The sequence below is a fragment of the Psammomys obesus genome, unplaced genomic scaffold (assembly GCF_907164565.1).
Source record: "Psammomys obesus unplaced genomic scaffold, mPsaObe1.curated_primary_1811, whole genome shotgun sequence".
Lineage (NCBI taxonomy): Eukaryota > Metazoa > Chordata > Mammalia > Rodentia > Muridae > Psammomys > Psammomys obesus.
The window spans coordinates 6813426-6838747 of record NW_026585797.1 but is presented as its reverse complement, the minus strand read 5'-3'; the positions used below and the strand labels follow the sequence as shown (position 1 = coordinate 6838747).

The 25322-nt window shown below is 43.3% G+C and overlaps 1 protein-coding gene across 1 annotated transcript in view; it reads right to left on the bottom strand.

Annotated features, from left to right (window-relative positions):
• Nucleotides 1-25322, bottom strand: part of Bach2 (BTB domain and CNC homolog 2) — a 332975-nt gene that overhangs the window by 56708 nt on the left and 250945 nt on the right. Inside the window, exon 4 of the mRNA XM_055599432.1 lies at nucleotides 21795-22049. Coding sequence (XP_055455407.1) covers nucleotides 21795-22037 — 243 coding nt within the window. The 5' untranslated portion in view covers nucleotides 22038-22049. The remainder of the gene's footprint in view (nucleotides 1-21794; nucleotides 22050-25322) is intronic.

The window sequence follows — 25322 nt, the reverse complement described above, 5'->3', positions numbered from 1 at the left end:
GCCAACAACTTGCACTTGACTTGGGCTGGAATTTCTAGGTAGTTCTTTCAGGTCTAAATTATGAATCTGAATGCAAACTCTCAACATAAAGCTGAAGCAAACAATCAGCCAAGGCCTCATACTACAGTTGGCAGAGGAAGGACCTTATTTTGACACTGGCCTTTGATCACAGATGTCCACATAAGTACCAAGGCTGGCCCATTAGGTCACTAAGATAGAGACGGGAAAATGCTTGGATAATCGTGATTTCCTAAAAGAACAACAACAACAACAAGCAACTTCCCTCCCCCTTCCACAAAACCCCCTTTTTCTTTCTAGCTGGCCCAAACTTGTGACGCTGTTACTTGTAAGTTTTGGTATTACATGTGTTTACTACTGTGCTTGGACTCAGAAGTCTTTAATTTGACTTCAAGATGTTCAGATTTCTAGATCCTTTCCTTGTGTAGCCTGACACTCTGCCTAATAAGAAACAGCTGCGGAAACAAGGCTGCCCTGGCAGAGGGGTCAAAGGCCATCGAGTCACCACAGGCACCTCCCTCGGCTCACATTGTTAAGTCTACTCTAAGCACACACTCAAGCCTGTAGAACTTCAACTATTCCCCATGAATTCTCACGAAAAGCCTTCAGCATTTCTTTTTTTGGGGAGGCAAGGATCTGAATGATAAGAGCATTATTTTAAGAGCAGACCATAGGAATCCTGGAGGGTGAGCACAAGAGGCAAAAGAATGCTAATGAACAGTGTCAAAGCTGCCAGGGCCTGCTCTTGAGGAACAAAATATGCTTAGAATGTATGTCTCTCATGAAGCCATTTTCAGGGAAAAGAATGGAGGGAAAATTGGCTTAAAAAATGAAAGGCAGCTTGTGAAGTTCAGCAACACGTCAGAGGTTACTGGCAAAAAATGTCTGGGAACCGCTGTTATACTCTGGCTGAACCTCACAGGGCTGCACCCACTAACTCATGTCACGTGCCACTGTGAGCAGGGCCACGTCTTTAGCATCACTTCTTTTTCTCCCACTCAAACTCCCAATAGCTACAAGAGCAAGGCGAGCCCCCTTCATGAGCTCTGTGTGAAGAGTAGGAGCCTGAGGCAAAGGCCAGTGCAACCTGGAAGTTAGGAGTTTTTTCACCTGAGCTGATAGATACCAACTTTCAATAAATTAATTTACAAGTGGAAAAGTTCCATTACAAGATTTTTGTAAGGCACTTCTAATTAGCCTATTGTGGGATCTCCAGCAGGACCTGGAGCCTGCCTCATCCCTCTGCTGGCCAGCTTTGCTTGCCACAATGTGTCATTTGTTAGCCTTAGTTCCTAAGCAACTGGAGTCCTTTTTCAGAAAGCCCACTCAACTGTTTGTCCCTTCTCCCGCCCTAGTTTCTCTATAGATTTTCCCATCTCAGGTGAAGGCAAGTCTCATCTTACTGTCTAATCAACAGTTATTAGATTCTTTTCTCTCTTTGCATTCTTCCCTTGTGTAAACTAACTTTCTCCTGGACTGTCATAGGAGTGATACACGACTTGTATCATCCTGTCCTGACCCTTGGCAGGCAAATCTCAAATCTGTATTTAAGGCTTCCATTTAAAAAAAGAAGTTAAGAGTATGTCGCTATTTTTCTTCCTATCTATCTATCTATCTATCTATCTATCTATCTATCTATCCATCCATCCACCTACCTACCTATCTATCTATCTATCCATCTATCTATCTATCCATCTATCATCTATCTACCTATCTATCTATCCATCCATCTATCTACCTATCTATCTATCCATCTATCATCTATCTACCTATCTATCCATCCATCTATCTATCTATCTATCTATCTATCTATCTATCTATCTATCTATCATCTATCTACCTATCCATCTACCCATCTATCCATCTACCTACCCACCTACCTACCTACCTATCTGTCTGTGTGTGCGCCACCCTGCATATACAGAGGTTAGAGGAGAAGATTGGATATATGGACGCACATATGGAAGTCAGCAGAGAACCTTGATGTCAGTCCTTGCCTTCTCTTTTGTTTGAGGTAGTCTTGCTCCCCACTACCGTGTGCAGGCCAGGTTATCTGGCCTGTGAACTTCTGGGACTTTTCTTATCTCTGCCTCTCATCTGCCCATAGGAGCACTGGGATGGCAGATACATGCACATGGTTTGACGTGGGTTCTGAGGATTCAAACTTAGGACCTCATGCTTGTATGGTGTGGTGCTTTCAATGAGAATGCCTTCCCCATAGGCTCATTTACTTGAAAGTTTGGTCCCTACTTGGTTTAAGAAGAATGAAGAGGTGTGGCCTTGATGGAGAAGGCCTGCCAATGGGGGTTGGGCTTTCAAAAGCCCATGCCATGCTCAGTCTCCAGCTCTCTCTTGCTACCTACTCTTGCCTGCCTACTGTCATGCTGGCCATGGACTAACCTTCTGAGACTGTATGTGAGGCCCCAGTCAAATGCTTTTCTTTTTTAAGCTGCCTTGTCATTGTCTGTACAACACAAGAACAGTAACAGGATATGGCAAGTGCTCTGCTCACTGAGCTGTCACCCCAGTCCCTGTTATTTGTTTACGTAATGACTGTCATCCTCAGTAGGTGACCGGAATCCCAACCTAGCTTAGATTTGTTTTTCTCTAACATGAGCAAGCTTCAACATTTTTTCATGTTTTCTGGCCATTTGTAGTGCATCTTTTGAGAACTGTCTATTTCACCAGCTTGTTTATTGATGGTGCAGTTTGATTTCCTGTAGTTTTCTGAGTTCCTTGCATGTTCTAGGTATTTACTGCCAGTCAGTCATATGGATAGCTAGCAAAGAGTTCCTCCGGCCCTAAAGGCTCTTCATTTAGTTCCCTGGTTCACTTACTGCACAGAAGCCCTTTTGGTCCCATTTGCCCATTGCTGGCTTTATTTCCTGAACATTTGGAGTCCTTTTCAGAAAGCCCCTGTCTTTTTCCTATTTTTTTTTCACAGAGTTTTAGGTGCTATATTAAGGTCTTTGACCCATTTTCAGTTGATTTTTTTTTTTTTTTTTTTGTATAGACTGAGAGACAGGGATCTAGTTTCATCTTCCATACATGTGGCTATTCAGTTTATATATAAATGGAAGCCTTAAATAAACACCATGTTGGAAGAGCCTGCCTTCCTTAGAAACACCAGCTAATGCCACCTCTCCCTCAGTTACGGTCTGTAATATTATTCTGCTTTGTTTTGCTTCTAGCACTTATTGTAATTTAAATGATCACATTTTCTTATTTGTCTTACATGCTAAATATTGGCCCATGAGAATACCAGCTTACCATGGTTCCCGGTGGCTAAATACTAAGCCTTAAAACTCGACTGAGTGTGGGACTCAGTAGAAATCTTTTCTCCCCTCCTCTCTTTCTCCTTAACCTCTCTTCCTCTTCTTTTGTCTTCTTCCTCCTTTTCTCCTCCCATCCCTTTCCTCTTCTCCCCTCCCTGCCTTCCTCCACCCCCTTCTTTTCTCTTTCTTCTTCATGATGGGAAAACCTCAAATTCCTAGACTCAAGAGGTCTTTCTGTCTCAGCCTCTCAAGAAGTTCAGTCAACAGCCAAGAGCTACTGACTTGGCTTAGTAAATACTTCTTGAATGAACAGGACAGTTTATAGAAAACAAACAAACACACACACACACAACCCAAACCTGTTATTTGTTTTCCCCGACTTTTTTTTGTTTAACTGGAAAATTCTGATTCACAGAAAAGATGAAAGAGATGTATAACCATCTATATTTATCTAGGGTGAATCTGGAAAGAGATGGATTTATGCTAAGTTGCTAAATTTTGCCAAACTTTATGCCCTCCTTTCTTTATAAATATCTATCTATACATGTAAGATCACACATAACTCTCCCCCTTCCTCCCCAACCATCTGAGAGTAAAATCCTGACAGTATGACATTTTACCTCCAAGTACTTCACCATGCATCTGAGAACAAGAACATTTTGTATTACCCAAAGAAAATCGATGTTGATAACCATGGCAAAAGCTTCCCTGTAGCTCACGTCCAGTCTCTAGCTGCTCTGGGGACACCCTTCAGAGTCTGGTCTCAGTATAGGCCAGATGACACACTGCATTCAGGTTTGCTAGTCCTCTCTAATCTAGGACAATACTCATCATCTTGTCTTTGTGACAATGATACTTTTTAAAAGTTCATTCTAAATTATCTTAAGGAATGCGCCACAGATGATATATGCTAGCTAACAGCTCTAAATAAAAAAAGTTAATCTATTTTCTTTTTCTGTTCTTGATTAATAAAAAAATACGAGAGTTCATTTTTCTACTTGTTTTAAAATTTCAAGGTTGCTGATTATCAACTATTGAAATATATTCCAATAGCTTTACTATGTAAATGTTTTAAAGTGCTTCCACGTGCACAGCAAACGCAAAGGTGTGTTCAGTTTCACATCTCCGACGGCACACTCACTGTGTCCACTCAGGGGCCTTTCCCCAGTAGCTTTTTTGATATCTTTTTCATAAAAGGAGCCTGCATATATAGGTATCTATTTGTAACCCACACATATATGCATTATTATATTCATGAATGTATTCTTACATTGGAAATGTATAACCCCGTTCCACAAATGGAAGGAAATTGCCCTCATTATTCTAGGACCCACAGCAAATGGTTCCCAGGTTGGAGTCAGGTACAAGGTAGAGAGGGAGGAAGGCAGTGTGAACCTCAGGTACTCGAGCAGTCTAGGCTTCTAGGACCTGGTGGCAGATTTATGGGGTCTTACTTCAACAAAGCACAGAAGAGGATGAGAATGGCTTCTTTTTTGAAATGCCATTTTTCAAATAATTACTTTAAAAATTGTTACACCTTTGAAGCAGCAACTATTGGAGATGTACCATACACATCCAGAGCCCAAAGAAAGCCTATGGAGTGACATCTGAAAGTAATACACTTAGATACTTAAGTGTATTTGAAAATCTCCACAAAGAACTTTCCATTAGTCTCAGGACGGGCAAACTAGGGAGGTAGTTCGGGGGGGGGGGTTGCCCTCCCCACCGTCTTCAGAGTCACATGACCTTTCACCTGAAGGCTATAACTTCCTTCCCTGGGTCAAAAAAGCCTGAGGTAAATGCCCTGGAAACAATACCCACTATTCACTATTTACAGAGGCGGGGGGGGGGGGGGGTGGGGGGGGTGGGGGTGGTGGTGGTGGTTGGGAGGGGTCGGAGGAGGGAGAGAGAGCGAAGATGACATACAAGAGGGCAATGGTTTCAGTGCTACAGGTAAAGTTAAAGGGAAAACAAGGTTGTACATTTAAAAGTTATTTTCTTATGTTTATTTATTTGCATACATGTTTGTACATTGAAAGACCATTTGCAAGAGCTGTTTGTCTCCTTTCATCATGTGGGTCCCAGGGATTGAACTCAGGCCATCAGACTTGGTAGTGAGCGCTTCTACTCAGCAGAAATCTCACAGATGCTGAGCCCCTTCACAGAAGGAGAAAGAACAACCGCCTGCCTTTCTCTGCTGAGGGAGTGCTTTTGATTTATTCCACGTTAATTTTATGTGCATTGGTGTGAGCATGTCAGATCCTGGAATTGTAGCTACAGACAGTTGTGAGCTGCCATGTGGGTCCTGGGAATTGAACCCAGGTCTTTTGGAAGAGCAGACAGTGCTCTTAACCACTAAGCCATCTCTCCAGCCCCCCCCCCCCGATGGAGTGGTTTTTGAGATAGGATCTCTTTGGAGCATAGGTGGACCAGGAGCTTGAACTCCTGATGCTCTGCCCTGCCACTGGAGAGGCCAGGGTGACAAGCTTGTGTGCCATCACCCCAGGTGATGAGGGATTAAACCCAAGGCCTTTGGTGTACCAGGTGGCCCTCTGCCTGCTGAGCCACAGCACCTGTTAAACTTGCAGGGCAGAAGGGTGTAGAAGTCTAGCTTTGCCTCTTCAGTCGATGTTCATTTAACTGCTGAGACTGTGAATACAGGCATATTCAGCTGAGCTCCAAAGCTAGTGTTTTAGGCACCGCGAGAGCCCTAAGCAGCAAAAAGGATTGAGAAAAGATGGTGGCACACAGATTCCTTTGGAAAAGCCCCATGAGCTGAAGAACTTCTGAGAACACGCCGGAAGCCACGCTGCATCTATGCTTCCAGGGTGATCGATGCTTTGTACTTTACCCGATCTTACTTCTCTTCTGATAACCTATGTTACCACTACGCAAATAAGACAGTGGGCATAGCAGGGTGTTAGAAGACGCAGATAAACAAACACCATCCATTGTTTCCCCACTATTCAGAATTTCACCACTGCTGCCACTTTAGCATGTCCTTCGGGGTCCTCCCGCGTGCACACACACACATCTGCAGTTCCTAAGCTGACTGTGCTCATTGCTCCTCACGGCACGTTACTGCCCTCACTGAACCTCGTCTCTCTCTTCATCACCTCACATCTAATACTCAGGTCATGTTTCAGTTTTTCCACTTCTCCCATAATGTCCTTTATGACTGCTTTGTCCAACCCAGCCATCTCCTTAGCACTAGTTACTGCTTCTAGTGTCGAAGCCCCTTAATATACTGTTTAATCTGGCCAGACCCATTTCTATTCCACTGATTTACCGGGGAAATCAGGTTGTTTCTTTTGCAGATGCCTCTAGATTTGTCTTGCTGCTTTTTCACGGTATTAAGTTTTTTTTTTTTTTTTCTGATCCTCACTTTTCTATTCAATTGAAAATTACATCTAAAAGTGGTAAGATATCAAGTTATATGGCAGAGATGATGTGAATTTCGTGAACATTTATACCACAAGACACCAGGAGTGAAGAACAAATCAACCAGTTTGGGTTAGCATGAAGATGGTCAGGTCCCTGGAGCTTCTTTGGAGGTTTTAGCAGGGAGTGCACCTACTCAAATATCCTTGACCACAGACTGGTCCGCTGTCAGAGAAGGGAGTCCTCTTAGAATGAGTGTGCAGCTTTGGGAGGGACCTGTGCGGCCCGGAAAGGAAGAAGAAGACAACTGTATAGTCAGCCAGATCAGCCAAATCAACCATCGGTGAAGTGGCTGAAGTCACACCTCTGTCACATCTGGCTTTTACCTGGTGACTGAGGGGGTCGAGGAAGAAGAGAGGAGGGAGGGATGGACGGAGGATGTGCACCTTGGGCTGCCTCGGTATTATGCCAGTGATCACTAATCATGTGCCAAATTTCATTCATTTAATGCTTGTGTGCAGGTTTCTCATGTCTGTGCTGGGAATTAATTAACATTGTTTAATGATAACTCTTAATATTAATGGCCTCAACTACCCAATAAAGAGACACAAACTAACAGACTGGATCAGAAAACAGGATCCATCTTTCTGTTGCCTCTAAGAAACACACTTCATGATCCACAGTAGACACTACCTTACAGTATAAGGGTGGAAAAGGGCATTCTAAGCAAATGGAACCAAGAAGCCAACAGGTGTAGCCATCCTAATTATCTGTCAAAACTGAATTCAAACCAAAACTAGTCAGAGAGATAAGGAGGGACACTTAATACTCATTAAAAGAAAAATCCAACAATAAGATATTACAATCCTGTATGTATGTACAAAACACAGGAGCACCCAGTGTCACAAGAGAGACACTATTAGATTGATCTGTCAATCACTAACACAGTGATTGTGGGTGATTTCAACTCTTCTCTCTCATCAATAGACATGTCATTTGGAAAAAAGAGAGACTCTAGAGTTAAATGACATCTACCAAATGGCCTACAGATTCCCACAAAACATACCTCCCAAACAATACGGAATACATGTTTTGCTCAGCAGCCCATGGGATTATCTCCAATGCAGACTACATATTAGGATAGAATATTAAGCCTCAACAAATACTAGAAAATTGAAATCACATCCTGTATTCTATCAGATTATCATGGATTAAAGCTGGGTATCACCAACAGAAGAAAATCAGGCCCATAATCTCAGCACTCAGGAAGGTAGAGGCAGACAGATCTCTGTGAGTTCAAGGACAGCCTGGTCTCTAAAGCAAGTCCAGAACAGCCAGGGCTACACAGAGAAATCCTGTCTTAAAAAAAGGAAGAAAGAATACAAATTCATGTAAGCTGAACAACCTAAAATGGAACCAAAACTGGATGAAGAAGGAAATCAAGAAGGAATTTAAAAATTCTTGTAATTTTAAAATTACCAAAACAGAACATATCAAAATCTATGGGATACAATGAAAGCAGTCATAATAGGAAAGTTTTAGTCCTATGTGCCTACATGAAAAAACATTTCAGAGACCTTAAATTAATAATTTAATGATGCACATGAAGGCCCTAGAAAAACAAAAACAACATTCAGAAAGAATAGGCAGGAAGAGATAATCAAAATTATGGTTGAATTTAATGAAACAAAATGAAGAAAACAATAGAAAAAAAATCAATGAAACAAAGAGTTGGTACTTTGAAAAGATTAAGGGGATTAATAAACTTTTAGCCAAACCAAAAAAAGAAAGAGATGATAAAGGGAGACATTATGATAGACATGGAAAAAATTTGGAGAATCATATAAATGTACTTAAAAAAAATCTTGTAGCTTTCTGGACCTGGCTGAGCAGGAGGTGCCATCATTGGGGTTGACATTAGCCAAAAAAGGACCGAAAGGTTCACTGCGCCAGGACATCTACCTGTGCCTGATGGTCAAGCTGCACAGGTTTCTGGCCAGATGAACCAACTCCACCTTCAGTCAGGTTGAGCTGAAAAGGTTATTTATGAGCCACACTAAACAGCCACCTCTTGTCCCTGTCACACATGATCTGAAAGATGAAGCTTCCTGGCTGAGAGAACAAGGCTGTGGTTGTGGAACGGCCACAGATGATGTGAGGATTCTGGAAGTGCCCACGCTGAACTGAAGGTGTGTGCACTGTGGGTGAGCAGCTGTGAAGGAAGTTACATCCAAGGCTGAGGGAAAGTCCTCACCTTCGCCCAGATGACCCTGGAGTCTCCCAAGGCACTGTGCTCCTGTCTGGTCCTCAGAAGTGCTAAGAGGTGTACCAGCATTTTGGCAAGGCCCCAGGGAATCCACACAGTCACACCAAACCCTATGTCCACTCAGAGGCCAAACGGCCAGCTGAGGCTACAAAAACTAACCCTCAATCTTACTGATATTAAAAAAGCTTTGGATATAGAAAAAAAAAGTATCTATTTTGTAACAAGCTGGAAAATAAAAGAAATGGACAAATTTCTAAATATATACAGCCTACCAAAGTTAAACTAAGATAAAATAATTATTCTAAACCAGTGGTTCTCAACCTGTGGGTTGTGACCCCTTTGGGGTCTAAGGACCCTTTCACAGGGGTCACCTACACATAGGGAATCGCAAATATTTATATTATGGTTCGTAACAGTATCAAAGTTACAGTTATGAAGTAGTGATGAAGATAATTTTATGCTTGTGGATCACCACAACATGAAGAACTTGTATGAAAGGGTGGTAGCATTCAGAAGGCTGAGAACCGCTGCTCTAAATAGACACATAATACCTGAGGACATTGAAGCACTAATTAAGAATCTTCCAGCTAAAACAATCCTGGGTCCAGAGGGATTCAGGGCAGACTTCTACCAGACCTTCAAAGAACTAATACCAGTGACTGGTCCACCCCATGGGGAGAGGCAGCCCATGAAACTATTAATGCTACTCTGCTAGACTTGCAGACAGGAGCCTGGCATAACTATCCTCTGAGAGTCTCCACCCAGAAGCTGATAGAAACAAATGCTGAGACCCACAGCCAAATGAAAGGCTCAGGGAGTCTTGTGGAAGAGTGGGAGGAAGGACTGAGGGAGCTGGAGGGGTCGAGGACGGCACAAAAAGACCTATAGAGTCCACTAGCCTAGGCCCACGGGGCCTCACAGAGACTGAACCACCAACCAAACAGCATGCATGGGCTGGACCGGACCTAGGTCCCCTACACATATGTAGGAGATGTGCAGCTTGGTCAGCATGTGGGTCCCCTATCAATGGGAATAGGGGCTGTCTCTAACTCTGCTGCCTGCCTCTGGATTCCTTACTTTATCTGGGTTGCATTGTCTGACCTCAGTGGGAGGGAATATGCTTAATACTGCAGCAACTTGAGGTGCCAGGGTGGGTTGGTACCCCTTGGAGGCCTCTCCTTCTCTGAGAAGGAGAGGGGGGAATGGGAAGAGGTGGGCATGAGGGTAGGACTGGGGAGGAGGGGAGAAAGGGGGCTGGGATCAGGCTGTAGAGTGATTAAATTAAAAAAAAGGAGAGAGAGAGAAAAGGAAGGAACATTTTCAAATTCTTTTTACAAGGCCATCATTACCCGAATACCAAAACTCTACAAGATTCAACAACAATAACAAAAAAAAAAAAAAGAAAATCATTAAAAAAAACCCTGGGCATGGTGATACCTGCCTTTAATCCCAGAAGAGCCAGGCAGAATTCTGTGCCTTCAAGCCCAGCCTGGTCTCCCCCCGCCAAAAAAAAAAAAAAAAAAAAAAAAAAAAAAAAAAAAAAAAAAATTATTGGCCAAAACCTCTGATGAACAGATTAAAAAAACTCTTGAAAATACTTGCAAATTGAATTCAAGAATGCATCAAAAAGATTACAATCATAGTCAAGCAACATTTACCCCAGAGATGCAGAGATGTACAACTTACATAAATCAACATAATCCAGCACCCGAACAGACTAAGGGACAAAAACCACATGATTATCTCATTAGGTGCAGAGAAGGCCTTTGACAAACCCCCTTCATGAGAGAGACTCTGGGTCCAGGGGACATGTCTGAACATGACACAGGTAATATATAGGAAGCCCACCGCCGACATCATCCTAAACAGAAAACTCAAGCACGCCCAGTAAAATCAGGAACAAAACAAGAATGTTCAATCTCCCTGCTTACTTTGGGTCCTAATATTTGGTCTACTTGAAGTCCTAGCTAGAGCAAAAAAACAACTAAAAGAGATAGAGGGAACACAAATAAGAAAGGGAGGAGTCGAGGTATTTGTAATTTTTGAAGATAGGACTTTACCTCATCCTGAATACTGGTGGGACATGTTTGCCATTGTTCTGCCATTGTATTTGCAGGCACGGTTTAGGTCCACTTGCAGATGTGAGAAACACAGAGCCTTCCCCACACAGTCCAAAGAACTCAGCAAGGAAGAACAGCAGCACAAACGTTGAATCCCTTTTACAGTCACACGGTGAGGCCCTGGAGGCCAGCTAGCAGCTCATTCCCTTCTCTTTTAGCAGTGTTCCTCCCTTCTCACCCTTCTCTTTCAGAGATGAGCCAAGCAACCATAAAACTTATACGACATCAAGGACCTCTTTACACACATCCTTCACCCCAGCCCTCTTCGGGATGCTGAGGACTGAACGCAGGCTGTGTGCCTGCCGGGTATCTGTTCTCCTGCAGATCACAGACGTGATCCACAGACATTCACTCTGACTTGTGTAACTTAGCATGGCCCGACACACAAGTGGAGCTGCTGTTCATACGAACCTGCTCTGTTCCACTCAGCTCTGCCTGCCCATGCTGCTTTCAGGAACAATGTCCTCTCTCTCACTTTTAGGAAGAATAATATATCATTTGGTTTCATACACAAAGAATAATAAAAAAAAATCAATGGAAAAAAGACTGCTTGCAAATAAAAAGGAAACGTGAGTAGCAAGTGATATTTAGTAGCATCTTTTGTAAGTATATAAAATATATAAGGAAAATATAAAATTAAAGAGTGGTTACTGTAATCAGGTGGAAGCCTATGGCTGACTTCCATCTTTTTCAGATTTTCAGGAACCTCTCACTGGCTACAGCCCAGCATTTTTCTTCACCCTGGGGCCAACGTTTTGGCTTGGTTGGGAACAGCTGTCAGTACTTCTCTTTGCTGCCAGTCAGTCAAAAATGTGCTCATGTTGGAGGCTTGGCTCCATGCACTTGGGGTGCTGACTGCATTAACTTTTTCACACCCCACCTTCCCCGGGCTGTGCACAAAGTCCAGCTCAGTCAGTAAAGTGCATAGTATTGCTAGCTAGCTTGAAAGTGGCCCAAAGTCAGTTAGAGAGAGAGACTTTCAACAGATTTCAGAAGTCTATGGTAAAGTGATGAGTTCCACTATGTGCACTAAGTTAATGGGGACAAAAGGATCACTTCTGGGGTAACAGGAAACCAAGAATGTCAATACATAATTGCTCCAATTCTCAAACAACCCAACCCAATCCTTTATGTGGTTTGGGGAATTGGTTAAGAACTAAAACAAATAACTCAAGTATTTGGCATTAACCTAGTCATGTACAGAGTCTATGCTCCTCCTGTGCTCCTAAGAACTGAAATCTTTCCTTTTAAGCTGACAACCACACATCACTCCATGCTTGGATAGAACACATTTTATTTAGAAATTCCTGAATAAATTTCCCGGTTCACAGCATGTCCATCAAACCAAAATCCCAGGTGTTTGTACCATCAGAAGGATGTCTTTCTTAGGCTTTCAGTGTTTATGACTATTCGCCTACAAGAAATGCCGTGACCATCTTTACAATAGAGCTGAAACCTGAAGCAGTCTGGTGACATTCTAAGTTTTGAATGGAATGTGAATCCATTAAGATTATTAGGTAGCTTTATTGATATCCTCGAACTTGTGCCAGTTGCTAAAACTGCCAAAGAAAAGACAGAACAAAAACTGGCCCCAGAACTCCAAATTTGGGTATTTTTGTGTGGAAATTGTGTTTTCTCATGACTTGCTTCAAAATCACACTATGCTTGCCCCGTTTAATTACAGTCTCAGTTTTCAGGGAGCAAAGAGAAATAAGATACATAATCTAATTTTCTCTTCCACTCGGCGTTGAGCCTAAACAGCCCACGCCTTCACTGTCAGGGCAGGACAGGCCATAATAGGGACTAAGAAAGCTCTTCCAGAAGTGCTGCATCAAATGAAGTGCCACTCCATCAAGAGTGACTCGCCCATCCACTCAGGACTGATTACTCGGCACCCAGGAAGCCATGTTAATTGGACAGTGGCTTACTGCCAGCTCGTGTTGACATGACCTACAATTCCCTGGCTGCCAGCCATCCCATCTCTTTATCACACTTTTTTTTTTTTTTTTAAATCTGGTTGGGAAGTGAAATAATTTTTAAAAACTCTCTCAAGTGCTATTTAACTTCTTATCATGAATTAAAAGTTTAATTAAATACTCTGTTAGAGGCCTGGGTCCTATGATTAAATATGACAAAATAATAGTTATGATTACTGATCAAGCGAGGAACTTTATAGCTCTGAACTCTGTCTTAAAAGCTATTATTAACTTTAATTGAAACAGCTAAGAGTCTCCATTATAGGAGAAAGAAAGGAATGTAAGGGATATTTTCTTCATATATAAAGAAAGGTTTAAAAACGAACTAATGCACAAATTAATTTGAACAACACTATTGTTAAAGACCATGTTACAAATCCATATCAAATCTCGATCATTGTTGTTATTTTAATATCAAGAATAAACAAGTATAATGAGAAGAAGCCTTAAAACTGCCTTTGGAATCAGGTCACTTAAAATACTTTTTATATGGGTCTTGTTTTTTGGTATATTCAAGTCCTGCCACTATGCCAAAAGAGGAACATGTTTCTGAATGTTTCTTTAAATAGGATTCACTAGCCTCAGGATTAAAAAGAAAGAAAGAAAGAAAGAAAAAGCAACAGGTTTGAAAACAGCTTATGTGTCTCATTTAAAATTAGCCATTGCTGTGGCTGTCCACACTGGTCTTCCCTCCTGCGGGCAGCAGCACCCCACAGCTCCAGAGAAGAGCCACAGCAGCCTCAGCCAAAAGCCTTTGCTGTTGTTCACCCTATTGAGACGAAGGCCCCAATTTCAGGCCTGGCAGTCACCTTTGCCTTACTATAAATAAATTCTGCCTTCAGGCATTTCAGAATTATCAGCATTTGATTCTAGCGCTCAGAAACTTCCTACTTGCCTGTAAGTCGTTGCTTGGAATATTTTGCCTTCTTATTTATTTGCTTTTTTTTTTTTTTCATCTGCTGCCTAGTCTCACTAATGCAACTTGGAAAATTGCACCACAGCTTTTAATGAGGATTCTGAACTAAAAGCCATCTCACCAGAGAGGACTGTTCTTTCCTTTTATGGCAATAATAACACCTACTGTTTCTATAGCACCAGCCTTCCAAGAAGTTGAACATATCACGTTTCATTAATCTGAATGGCAAGCTGCCTGTCAAGCTGGGATCTAGCATTGCTACTCTCTGCATACTCATATTGAAATTGAGGTCATTAAATGAAATTATTTTCCCAGGACTATAAACCCTGCAGTAGTTAAGGTGCTGCGCTCTGTCTGCATCTTGCATACTATGCTTCTGTCTTAGGTTATTGCATACCCATTGTCCTCTAGACTCCTTTGCCACTGACTCTTGTGAACATATACGGCATCTTCTCAGAACTAGGGATGCTGACAAAAATGAATCTCAGACTTACACTGGGGCCTTTTCTGGAGTCTTACGGTTCCTTTCCTTTCCTTAACAGCTTGCCTTCCATTCCCATAATCTTTTTCTGCTTCCTAACTCAAGCATCTCCCCTCAATTCCTGGCTGCCAACATGACTTTTCTCTCCTTCCAGGAAGAATCTAAAAAATTCCAAGGATCAGAGACCTATAACCAGGGTTAGACCTCACAGACTCATCACCCAGGTCCATCCCACCACTCAGAGAAGGATAAAGGTCTAGTCTGTCCGTCCCTTGGCCAGTTGATCCCACCCTCTCCTGTGCACCCAGGGACATTTGTTTTGCTTGCTACATAATCAACCAAGTTTTCTTTTTCTTCCAGACATCTTCCATTAGCTTGAGTATTGGAATTGGTTAGCTCTACTGTAGTTACAAATCAAACATCAATTTCTCTCTTCCTTTTTCTTTTGAGATGGAGGTCTCACTATCGCCTAGCTGAGTTCAAATGATTCTACCGCTTTGATTTTACGAGTGGCGGCTACTGGTCTTCTCCACCTTGCCTAGTGAGAACACTAGGGTTTAATGGCTTAGCACGTAAGTCCATTTCTTCCTCATGTTAGAATGTGATCCGAGGAAACAGAGAGGCTCCTTTTTTTGCAGAAGTCAACTCTTAATGTAGGACTCTCAAATGCCAAAGTGCTGCCGGACAGTGACAAATGAATGTGTGGCTTAAAATGGGACACCTCACCAAGCCCTCGAGGACCAAGGAACACAGGAGAAGAACGTAAGTGCTGGCAGATGAGGAAGGAAGCATGTTAGGCAATGTGGCCACCTGGATGCGAGATAGCCAGTGGAACCCTGCACAAGAGTGAGCTCTCCAAGGTTTTAGCAGGACTGGAGGAGGTTTTACGAGGCCCCTCCACTCTTTCTGAGGAGATTATGACTGTGAGTAGTTGCTGCTGTGGTGGGGTGGGTAGTATTTTCTTCAAGGGTGTAGCCATTGGGGGACTAGTAATGTTCAGAGAGAATAGAAGGGGGATGACAGAGGGTAATGGGGGAGAATATAATTAGAATACATTGTATAGACATATGAAATTATATATAAAAAAACCAAAACAGTGATTTGAACCACTCATGGTTCAAACGGTTGTCCTCCACAGATGGTTGTCCTCCAACGGTGACTCTGGGATTTGGGCTTCGGCTTTGCTAAGTTTTTGGCTAGCAGCTACACTGATGAGAAGAGGCAAGAAGGTTGCAGACCTACTTTTGGCAGTCTCAGACTACAACTGACAAGCTGGTTCATCTTCATGCCATTGGCTACTCTTAGGAACATGGCCTACCTGGTTCTTTCCTTCCTTCCTCCTTCCTCCTTCCTTCCTTTCTCCTTCCTTCCTTCCTTCCTTCCTTCCTTCCTTCCTTCCTTCCTTCCTCCCTCCCTCCCTCCCTCCCTCCCTCCCTCCCTTCCTCCCTCTCTCTCTCTCTTTCTTTTTCCTTCTTTTTGTGTCTGGGAGAGGATGGGAAAGTGGGTGCAGTACACACTAGTACAGTTGGCCATGGTGTGCAAGCATGTCTTTTCCTACTGAACAGAACAAATACGTCCCCTTAGCTCCTGGCCCAGTTCTCTGTTTGCTTTAACAGTCAGGTGGAAGTAGGCTTTCTTTTCTGTGGAACACAGTGGGGTTTGTTCTCTGCTCACTGCAGTCACAAGCAGTATCTGCATTGCTGAGCGGCCTTCAATACTCTGATGTTCACATTCCTAATTCAGGTTAGATTTTGCCTGTGAATTTCATGGGCATATAAAACTGGACACTAAACACTTCTACTTGGATGCCAACAGGCACCTCAGACTTCATACATACGCACAGGACTCCCAGTCCTGATCAACCCTCTGCATCCACAAACTTACTCACCAGTCTTAACTGACCTCAGCCAGTGGTAACACTACTCTTTCATTATCCTCAGAGTTACCTGTTTCTCCTTTATCTCCTATCTTACATCCTAGCTGTAAGGAAATCCCCTAAGCCCCAGGCTTACAGCACCAGAATCTGGCACTGACATCTCTCCCTGCTATCGTCAGGGTTCTCACGTTAAGTCTTAGTCACACCACTGTCTATTACCACTCTGGCTCTCCCCTTGGCCTCTTCCAATCTACGCACACACACAGTCATCAGAACAATCTCTTGTGAAACTCCTGAGAGGCTTCCCTGTATATTCTGTGCAAAGGTCAAGTGTTTGGCAGGGTCACAGCTTGCCCTATCACCTCTCTGACAGACATGGAATGCGGCCCCATTCCACCTTTCCCCATTTGGGTGCTGTGTCAGGCATTTGGGACTGCCTCAGCTACTGGACCCTTCCTTGTTGCTTCTCTGCCTCCCTCACTCACTCAGCCACCATTCTCCTGCTGCCAACATGGCTGATCCTTCATCTCCTGTGTGTCCTCAGAAGTCGCCTTGTAAACAGGCCTTCCCTGGCTTTCCTGTTTAAAACCTCAATACCCATGACTTGACATTCCACGGGCCCCTCCTCAATCTCATTTTCCCCAATGGCATCTAAAAAGTACATTTGATATCTATTAATTTTCTCCCTACTGGATAGCCAGTGAGGGGCACCTATAACACCCGGAAGGGTCTTTCCTGGCATACAACAGGACCTGCACAAGTGTTTGTTTAATGAATGGATAAATATTTGAGGAAATGGTTCAAGAAGACTGACTGCCTGACCCTTCGTACCAGAGGGCACAGAGGTCCAAGCCTGTGCTCTGCCCAATGGCTCCCCAGCCTGGAAAACTTGCCTTTATGATTTTTTGGGCACATGGTGCTGAACTGGGGAGCTGGAAGGGCTGGCTGTGTGGTCAGAGGTGGGTGAGTGTTTTGCCTTTCTCATTTGTGTTGCCCACCATGAACCCCCTTCCTCCTCTGTAGCCTCATGCCAGGCTGAAGGTTGATGGCGCCCTGTGCTTTAGCATTAAGTACTTTTCATAGCGTTACAGACAGCAAGGACCGTCCAAAGATAAGCGTGGCTGTCTTACTGCTTCTCTGGGCGTTCTAAGCCACCCTAGAGACATTAATAACTCTTACAGTTAGTTCTATGAAAGCTGCTGAAGAGAAGGCAGCATGAGCTTGCTGTGTGTGGCCCCGCGCTTGGCAGCACCATCCGGGATGAGCCTCACCACACCCTGGGGGCAGGACTCAACAGGCTCCTTTTCTCCATAGTCCTTTTGGGTCAGGGTTTTATCTCTTTTGAGAAAGGCTCTCACTATTTATTCCTGCCTGTCTTAGCCTTGAATTCACAGAAATCTGCTCGCCTTTGCCTCCTGAAGTTAAAGTATGCTGAAATTAAAGGTGTGTGCTACCATGCCAAGATCTCTCTCTCATCTGAGACTTACGCTGGTCTGTTAACTCTCACCCCTTGCCAATTTGGGACAGTTTTTCTCTTATTATTTGTTATTTCTCTTATTATTTTTCTCTTATTATTATTTCAATATTTTCTCTAAGAATGAGCATACGTCTAAAATATTTATAAAAGCTAAACACACATGGTTATGGGACTGGAGAGAGATGGCTCAACAGTTAAGAGCATTGGCTATTCTCCCAAAGGACCTGGGTTCAGTTTTCAGTATCCACATCAGGTGGCTCACAACTGCCTAAAACTCCACATCCGGGGTACTTAACATCCTCTGGCCTCTGTGAACACCAGCCTACATGTGGTACATATGAACTCACTCAGATGTACACATATATGCACAGAAAAATAAATAAACAAATTGTTGAGAAAAATGTAAGGCCACATGAAAGGCTATACTCATTTCTATCCCACAACCATCCTCTCTCTGTTTGAGCCTGAAGGACACAAGAAACAAGATTTAAAAAGGCAGCTGGCAGCAGGTCATTTCTGCCCCTTGAGGCAGAAATTCAAATTCAATGATAGAATTATATGAAGTTAAAAGATTTATGGGGTATGAATCTAATGCTTTTTTCTTATAGGACTCAAATACCAGTTAATTCCCAGTAGTTACTTTTTAGAGTGTTGCTTATTTATTTGCCATTTCATTCAGATTCTACGAAGTCATTCACTAAGCTAAGAGTGAACCTATAAGGAGGACTCTTCAGTTTGCAAGCAGCAAGAAGATAATGCCTAGTACACAGGGCCATGGACAAGCATTCTGAACAGGCAGGGAGGATCTTCAAAGCAGGCTTTGAAACAATCACAGATCGACAAAGGAAATGCTACTGGGGCTTGTTTACAGGTCCCACTATGTGGTAGTTTGAATAAGAATGGCCCCCATAGGCTCATATATTTGAATCCTCAGTCATTAGGGAGTGGCAGTATTTGAAAGGATTGGAAGGATTAGGAGGTGCGGCCTTGTTGGAGGAAGTGTGTCACTGACAATGGGCTTTCAGGTTTCAAAAAACCTATTAATCACAATGCAGCTACTGCCACAGGGCCTGCCTGAATGCTGCTGTGATGATAATGAACTAAACTTCTAAAACTGTAAGCAAGCCCCCAATTAAATGATTTCTTTCATAACAGCTGCCTTTGTCATGGTGCCTCTTCACAGCAATAAAGAAGTGACTAAGACACACTAGAAAGACACCTAAGAGCTGTGTTGCTATTAATATAACTTCACATTCATTAAGAGGAAATAACTGTAACTCCCTATAACTGAAGATTGCAGAAACACAAACAGTGAGATGGTTTTAATAGGTTAAGTCTGAGATGGCTCACAGGCACAAATGAAGGTGTGATTTCTAATGCAGCAGTGTTCAGAGGGGCCATGAGGGCTCTAAACTCATTAATGAACTAATCATGGCGGGACAGATACTCAGCTGAATGAACCACTGCAAGGGGCTGGAAACTATGGGAGGGACTTAGTTGGAGAAACATGCCATTGGGTGCCACCTTTGAGGGTATATATTGCTTGGTCCCTTGTCTGTTCTGTCTGCTTCCTGGTCATTATAAGGTGAGCAACTTTACTCTAAGTATGCCCTTCTGCCATGGTGCTCTGGCCTAGAAACTACAGAACTAAGTGATTGTGGACAGACACAGTGAGCCAAAGGAATTCTTCTGCCTTTAAGTTGTATTTTTCGTAACCTTTTCCAGCGACAGAGGCCGAGCAACAGAGGCTGACAGAGGATGTAGATGACACAGACACTACGGGGATGACAGTCACTTTATTGGGCTATAAGCAACAAGACTGTACATAGTTAGTTCACTCCTAACTAACGCAACTAGCAAGGATCAAGCAGGCTTTTATTGGATGCCCACAGCTACAAGGCCATGGGAAGGAGCATCTGTATCAATTTGCATAATTCAAGGGCTTTAGAATTTTAGGCATTCTTAAAAGTAAGAACCTGGCTCAGCACTCAGTAGGTAGAGGCAGGTAGATCTTTGTGAGTTTGAGGACAGACTGGCCTAAGACAGCTAGGGCTACATAGAGAAGCCCTGTCTCAGAAAACAAAACAAAACACATCAAACAAACAAACAAGCAAAGAAACCCACAACAAACAAAACAAACAAACACCTTGGCTCAGAGAGATTAAGTAGACTGGATCCAAGTTATCAGTGGGGATATTGGGCTCAGGGTCTTATTCTAGGAAGTATGAGATGGGGGCTACCATAGCCATTGAAGATAGGCTCACCATGTGAAGTGCTATTTTCACTTGTGTATGCATATTTTAATATCTAATTTTAGAAATTAGTAACACGTACACATCTGAATCGACTCTCAGAGATAAAACTATAATAAGTAAACATCACGCTTCACCTCCTCTGAGACTGCTTTGAATAACTGGAGGTCTTGTAACTACTTCCGGAGAATTCTAGAGTTGGAGTAAGTGGGGTGTTCTTGTTCCCATCTAGAGAAGACAGACCTGAGTCTGACCGGTGCCTGCTGCTGGCTGGGCTGCGCTCACAGCTTTACAGTCGTTGCCTCAGCTAACTCTAGGGACGGCTTACTGCTTACTGCGCCTCCGTTTCGTGCAGGCCGGAGGTGGCCACCCTCTCAGGATCACACAGCTGCCCATTCTTGTTACCTAACTGTCTGCTCCCTGACCTGACCCTGGCTACTGCGTCTTTGAATGATTTATCCTTTTCCTTCCTGTACTACAGTGTGAAACATAGGATGGAGAGGCTGATGGTGACTACGGAAGGGTGCCTAGGTAAGGCTATTTCACACTTAAGCAGCTCATTAGCTGGCCACTCTTCTGCCCTGTACAGGTAGCCACAAATGCTGTCTAACAAGAAACTGGAACATGGCATCTCTTCTACCCCACACACTTTTTTTTTCCTCTTGTGCTGGGGATTGAACATGCTAGGCAAGTGCTCTAGCACTGAGCTGCTTTTTTCTCCAGCCCTTTTGTCTGTTTCTTTCATGGTAGGTCAGAATGAGTTTTGGTGGTACAGAGTACCTGGGGATGAAATAATCTTTAACGCTTTACGTTCTGGTCTTTGACTTCTGAGGATGCCGAGAAGAAGCTGCAAAGTGGAGGAGGTGAGCCTGGACCTCACTGGCAAGGCCAACACTGTGAGCTGTGGCCCTGCAGGTTGTCGCAGCGCACGGTTGCGGACGGCTGCGGGAGGCTCGGGATTGCGCCACGTGTCAGTGTTACACGGAGAGCACTCCACGCTGCACGGAAAGCGCACGGGTGCTCTCACTATCCCCAGTCTCCTGAAAGGACGGGGATGAGAATGACTGAGGAATCGTAAAGAACTGAAGAGTGGCCATTTTAATGGTTCACCATTGTGAGGCCCATCTTCTGGGTCCCTGCCCCTCAAACCATCTGACTGTCATCTCTGCACAGAGCAAGCCCAGCTACTCATGTCCCCAAAGTACCAAAATGACTGTCCTCACCAAAGCAGCTGAGAAACCTGGGTAGGGAATATTTCCAATACTGATGAGAAAAGCAAATTTACACTTCTTAGAATCTCACTGCATTCATGGTGAGAATTGCTGGTTGCTTTGTTTTTCTCCTCAGTAAGGAAGGGCCTGTGAATTCTATCGCTGTTTTATTCTCAGGGGAAATCTAATGATCCATTTGAAAGAGAGAAGAAATAGCAATGATTCAAATCCTACTCAGAGGACTGCATCAGACTGAGGCTGAACTATTCAAAACCCAAAGTTCAAGTGAACTAGAAACCACGAGGGCTTGGGCCCCAGGAGAGGCTCAGTTCCCTTAAAGAAAGAAACACGCTCCCTTTTTATTCATGCCTCTGAGACTTCACCTTTATCAAACAGAAACTGAGCACGCCACAACCCAACATGTGGGTGATGCGGACACCAAGAGGAGCACCACAGGTTGTAATTTCCACCTCCTCTGCCAGCATTTTTTAAATAAGTGAATGAGCCTCCTACAACAACCCCATGAACACACCAAGTGACTGTACCTCCTCAGGCAAGCTGACCACCAAGTCATCTTTCGTCTGTCCGACCAGTGCTTGCCAGAAGTATTCACTGCATGCAGCCAGCACGGCCCGGTGGGCCCGGAACTCCTTCCTCTCCACAATCAGCGTCACGTCACAGAGAATGTCCTTCTTCCGCTGGTCATTGAGGCCCAGGAGGATGTTGGCACAGTGGACTGTGGACTCATACACATACATGGGGGAGTCAGGCTTCTCATCCACAGACATGCCGTTCAAACCCTGGAAGCAAGAAGGGATGGGTCAGTATCCCACAGGGTGACAGAGAAGGTAGGAAAGACCATCATAGCCCCTAGGGCCGCCTGCCGTGAGCCTGGCAGGGGGGACAGGATTGCTAAGCAGCACAGTCACTTTGGGTTGACATAACAGAGTCAGAGACATCTGGAAGGCTGCGACCTATTGCTTCGCTCTAGCTCACTGCAGCTCTTTACCCCGCATCTTTTAATGGAATGCCTCAACATCGGGTAGCTTTGATTTCATTAGGAGGATAAAATGGAGCCTGTGTGTATGCATAGTCAAATTACGACCTGAGATTTGTGTTAAAAGGGAAAAAGCATTTTGAAGTATTTGAAATGTTGTTTTGATGAAGTACATGCACGTTCCTAAGTTGAAATTTGGCAAAGATGTTAAGTAGACTAAATATTTAATCGTGAGATATGATTTAATGAATGCACTCAGCTCTATGTGCACTAAAGTGTAGCTGTGGTCTGCTCTTTTACCGTGTTCTCCCCTTCATGGCAGAGTGCGAGCAATGCAGCACAGCAGTCACCAGTCTCAGATATGGAATTGTGCTGTCATTATCCCAGAGGACCCAATGAGCATCTTTAAGGAAACAATACTGCAGCAGGAACCTTGGGAAAAGATACATTCAAAGGGAGATTATTTTTACAAAACTTCTTTGCTTTAGAGAGTACCCTGGGAGTAGTTTTAGAGCGCACTGTCCAGAACTGAAGCAAAGGCTGGGTTTCCAGTAATGCTTATTACCAGCACAAATCCCAGGAGCAGGTCCTTCTTTCTTCTATCTTTCCTCCCACTTTTGACTTCTGAAAACAGCTTTAGTATATGATACTGCAATATCTGGGGTATACAACTGCCCTTTTGACACACGTATGCAACTGGCAAGCTAGCAGTGCCATCAAGATGAATGGACCACCGTCATCCCAGGTCTGCTGCCACCGCTGCTCAGCTTTCTCACAGCACGTTTGCCTCCTACAGAGTTACAGCTAAATGAAAAACACGTATAATTCTGCCTGCATTATCTTACTCAGAGTAATCATTCTGACATCTATTCATGCTGTTGGATATATCAAAAATTTGTTTCTCCTTACACCCCTCTGTTAAGAATGTAAACTAGTGCAGCCATTATGGAAACCAGCACAGAGGTGTGTCAAAAAGCTAAAACTAGCCTATTCTTATGATCCAGATGTACAACATACACCAAACAAATGTGTGTTGGCAAGCTGCAGGGCTACGCACACAACTGTGCTTCCTGCCGCTCTACTGAAATAGCCAGGAAATGGCAAGAGCCTAGATGCCAACAGACAGACTAATGAATAAAAAATCGTGGTGCACAAACACATCAGAATTTTATTCTGCTTTAAGGAAGAATGTCATATTATTAGTAGGAAAATATGTGGAACTGGAAAGTGGAATTAGACTGGGAAAGGCAAATGTTGCATGTTTTCTCTTATATGCATAATATATATTAGAAGGGGTCTATATTAAAAAGAGAACAAGAGAAAATAATAGGGGAAGGTAATATATTTCTCTTTCATATGCAAAATCTAGACTTAAACACACATGCATGTACGCGTGCACACACACACACACACACACAGACATTACATTAAACCAACCATGAAAACAGAAGAGGACAAATTTGGAGGGAAGAAGGTGACCAGGAAGAGGTGGGGAAGGAAGGACAGGTGAGAGCAAGTCGGACATGAGCCAAGTATATGTATGAAAATACCATCGTATCAGGGAGGGAGGTTTAACTGAGGAGAGGACAGGAGGGGAGGGTAGAGGAGGTGCAGGTAACTAACACTAAGGATGTTTAAAAAGGTCACATCTTTAGAAATCTCCTGTTTTACAAGCTTCCTAAATACATAAACATATAAACATGTTTAGCTGGAGGCACTCCACTTGGAGAGTATGCTCCTCCTGGAAGCCGTAAGATGCCAAGTAAAAAGCGCAGTATCAGCTGGGTGATACCTCTCCTCAAGATACTGGCCAGAGGTATCCCAGGCACCCCTAAAACAATACAGGATTTTGTTATTGGTCTTGACTGCTCATCAGAACTTGATGTGAAGAGCCTTTGACTATCTGCCAAAACTTAGCCTTATTGCTGAAGATGCTACACGGATTTGATACAGAACCTGAAGAAATCAGGTTGGTACTGACCACGAGGTTTTCTTTCACCTGGCTAGCTTTCATAGTACTGGAAGTTGCTCTGTAGGCTGCTGGAAGGAAATTTCACCAACAATCTGCGAAACTTGTGAATTACAATAATAACTGGCATGGGAAGATAGAACCACGGGAAATGTTAGGCAGGTAACCAACCTCTTTCTGATTGGATTTAAGTTCTTTTGTCCAGGAGGAAACAAATGCCTGATACTGTGAATTTGAACCCATGGTTAGAGAACTCCTAAGCCCCAGAGCTTAGGAACCTACTGCTATTATTGTGCTAAATAGACTGCCCTCTAAATTCTTCTCTCTCTACCTATAGATTAGTGAGCTCTCAGACTTAACAGAGAAGTTTCTTCTTTGTGTTTCGTCATTTAGCAAACGGTGGCTAAATGCAGAAACATACAGCTGGTCATGGTTGAACTACAGAGAATAAGAGTCATGGACTGCTCAGAACCAATGAGGCAACTGGGTTACATCCCCTGAAAGGCTCAGGGATGACGGTGGAAGGGGGACAGGAAGATGCTAAGTGACAGAAGTTGGGGGGAACTGGAACAAAACAGTATTTTATGTTTTCTGGCAGGACTGAGATGCTCATGAACTAATAGCAGCCTATTAGTTTTTCTAACTATTTCATGGTTGCCTGCAGCCAACATTCTAGCCTAGAGGGAGAAAGAGTTCATGGGTCCCCACCTATAAGTGAGGGGAGCAGTTGATTACTTCCTGGGTAGGGAAAGTCAGTTTTCTTTAATGGTGTGGCCTCTGGTAAGTTCACATAGATGGTCATAAAGCATGTGTGGGCAGCAGAAATTCAATTTGATGAGCTAGTTGAGAGAGAGATACACACACATACACAGAGACACAGAGAGAGACAGAGAGAAAGAAAGAACACATGTAGTTTGGGAGGTATAAGCGGATCTGGAGAAGTTAGGGGAAATACTGGGAATATGATAAAAATACATTGTATGAAATTCTCAAATAATAAAAATATTAAAAAGTAAACACCACAGGCAAAATCCATTATTTTGTACACTCACAAAAAAAAAAAAAAAAAAAAAAAAAAAAATTAAAAAAATAAAAGTTACATTATTG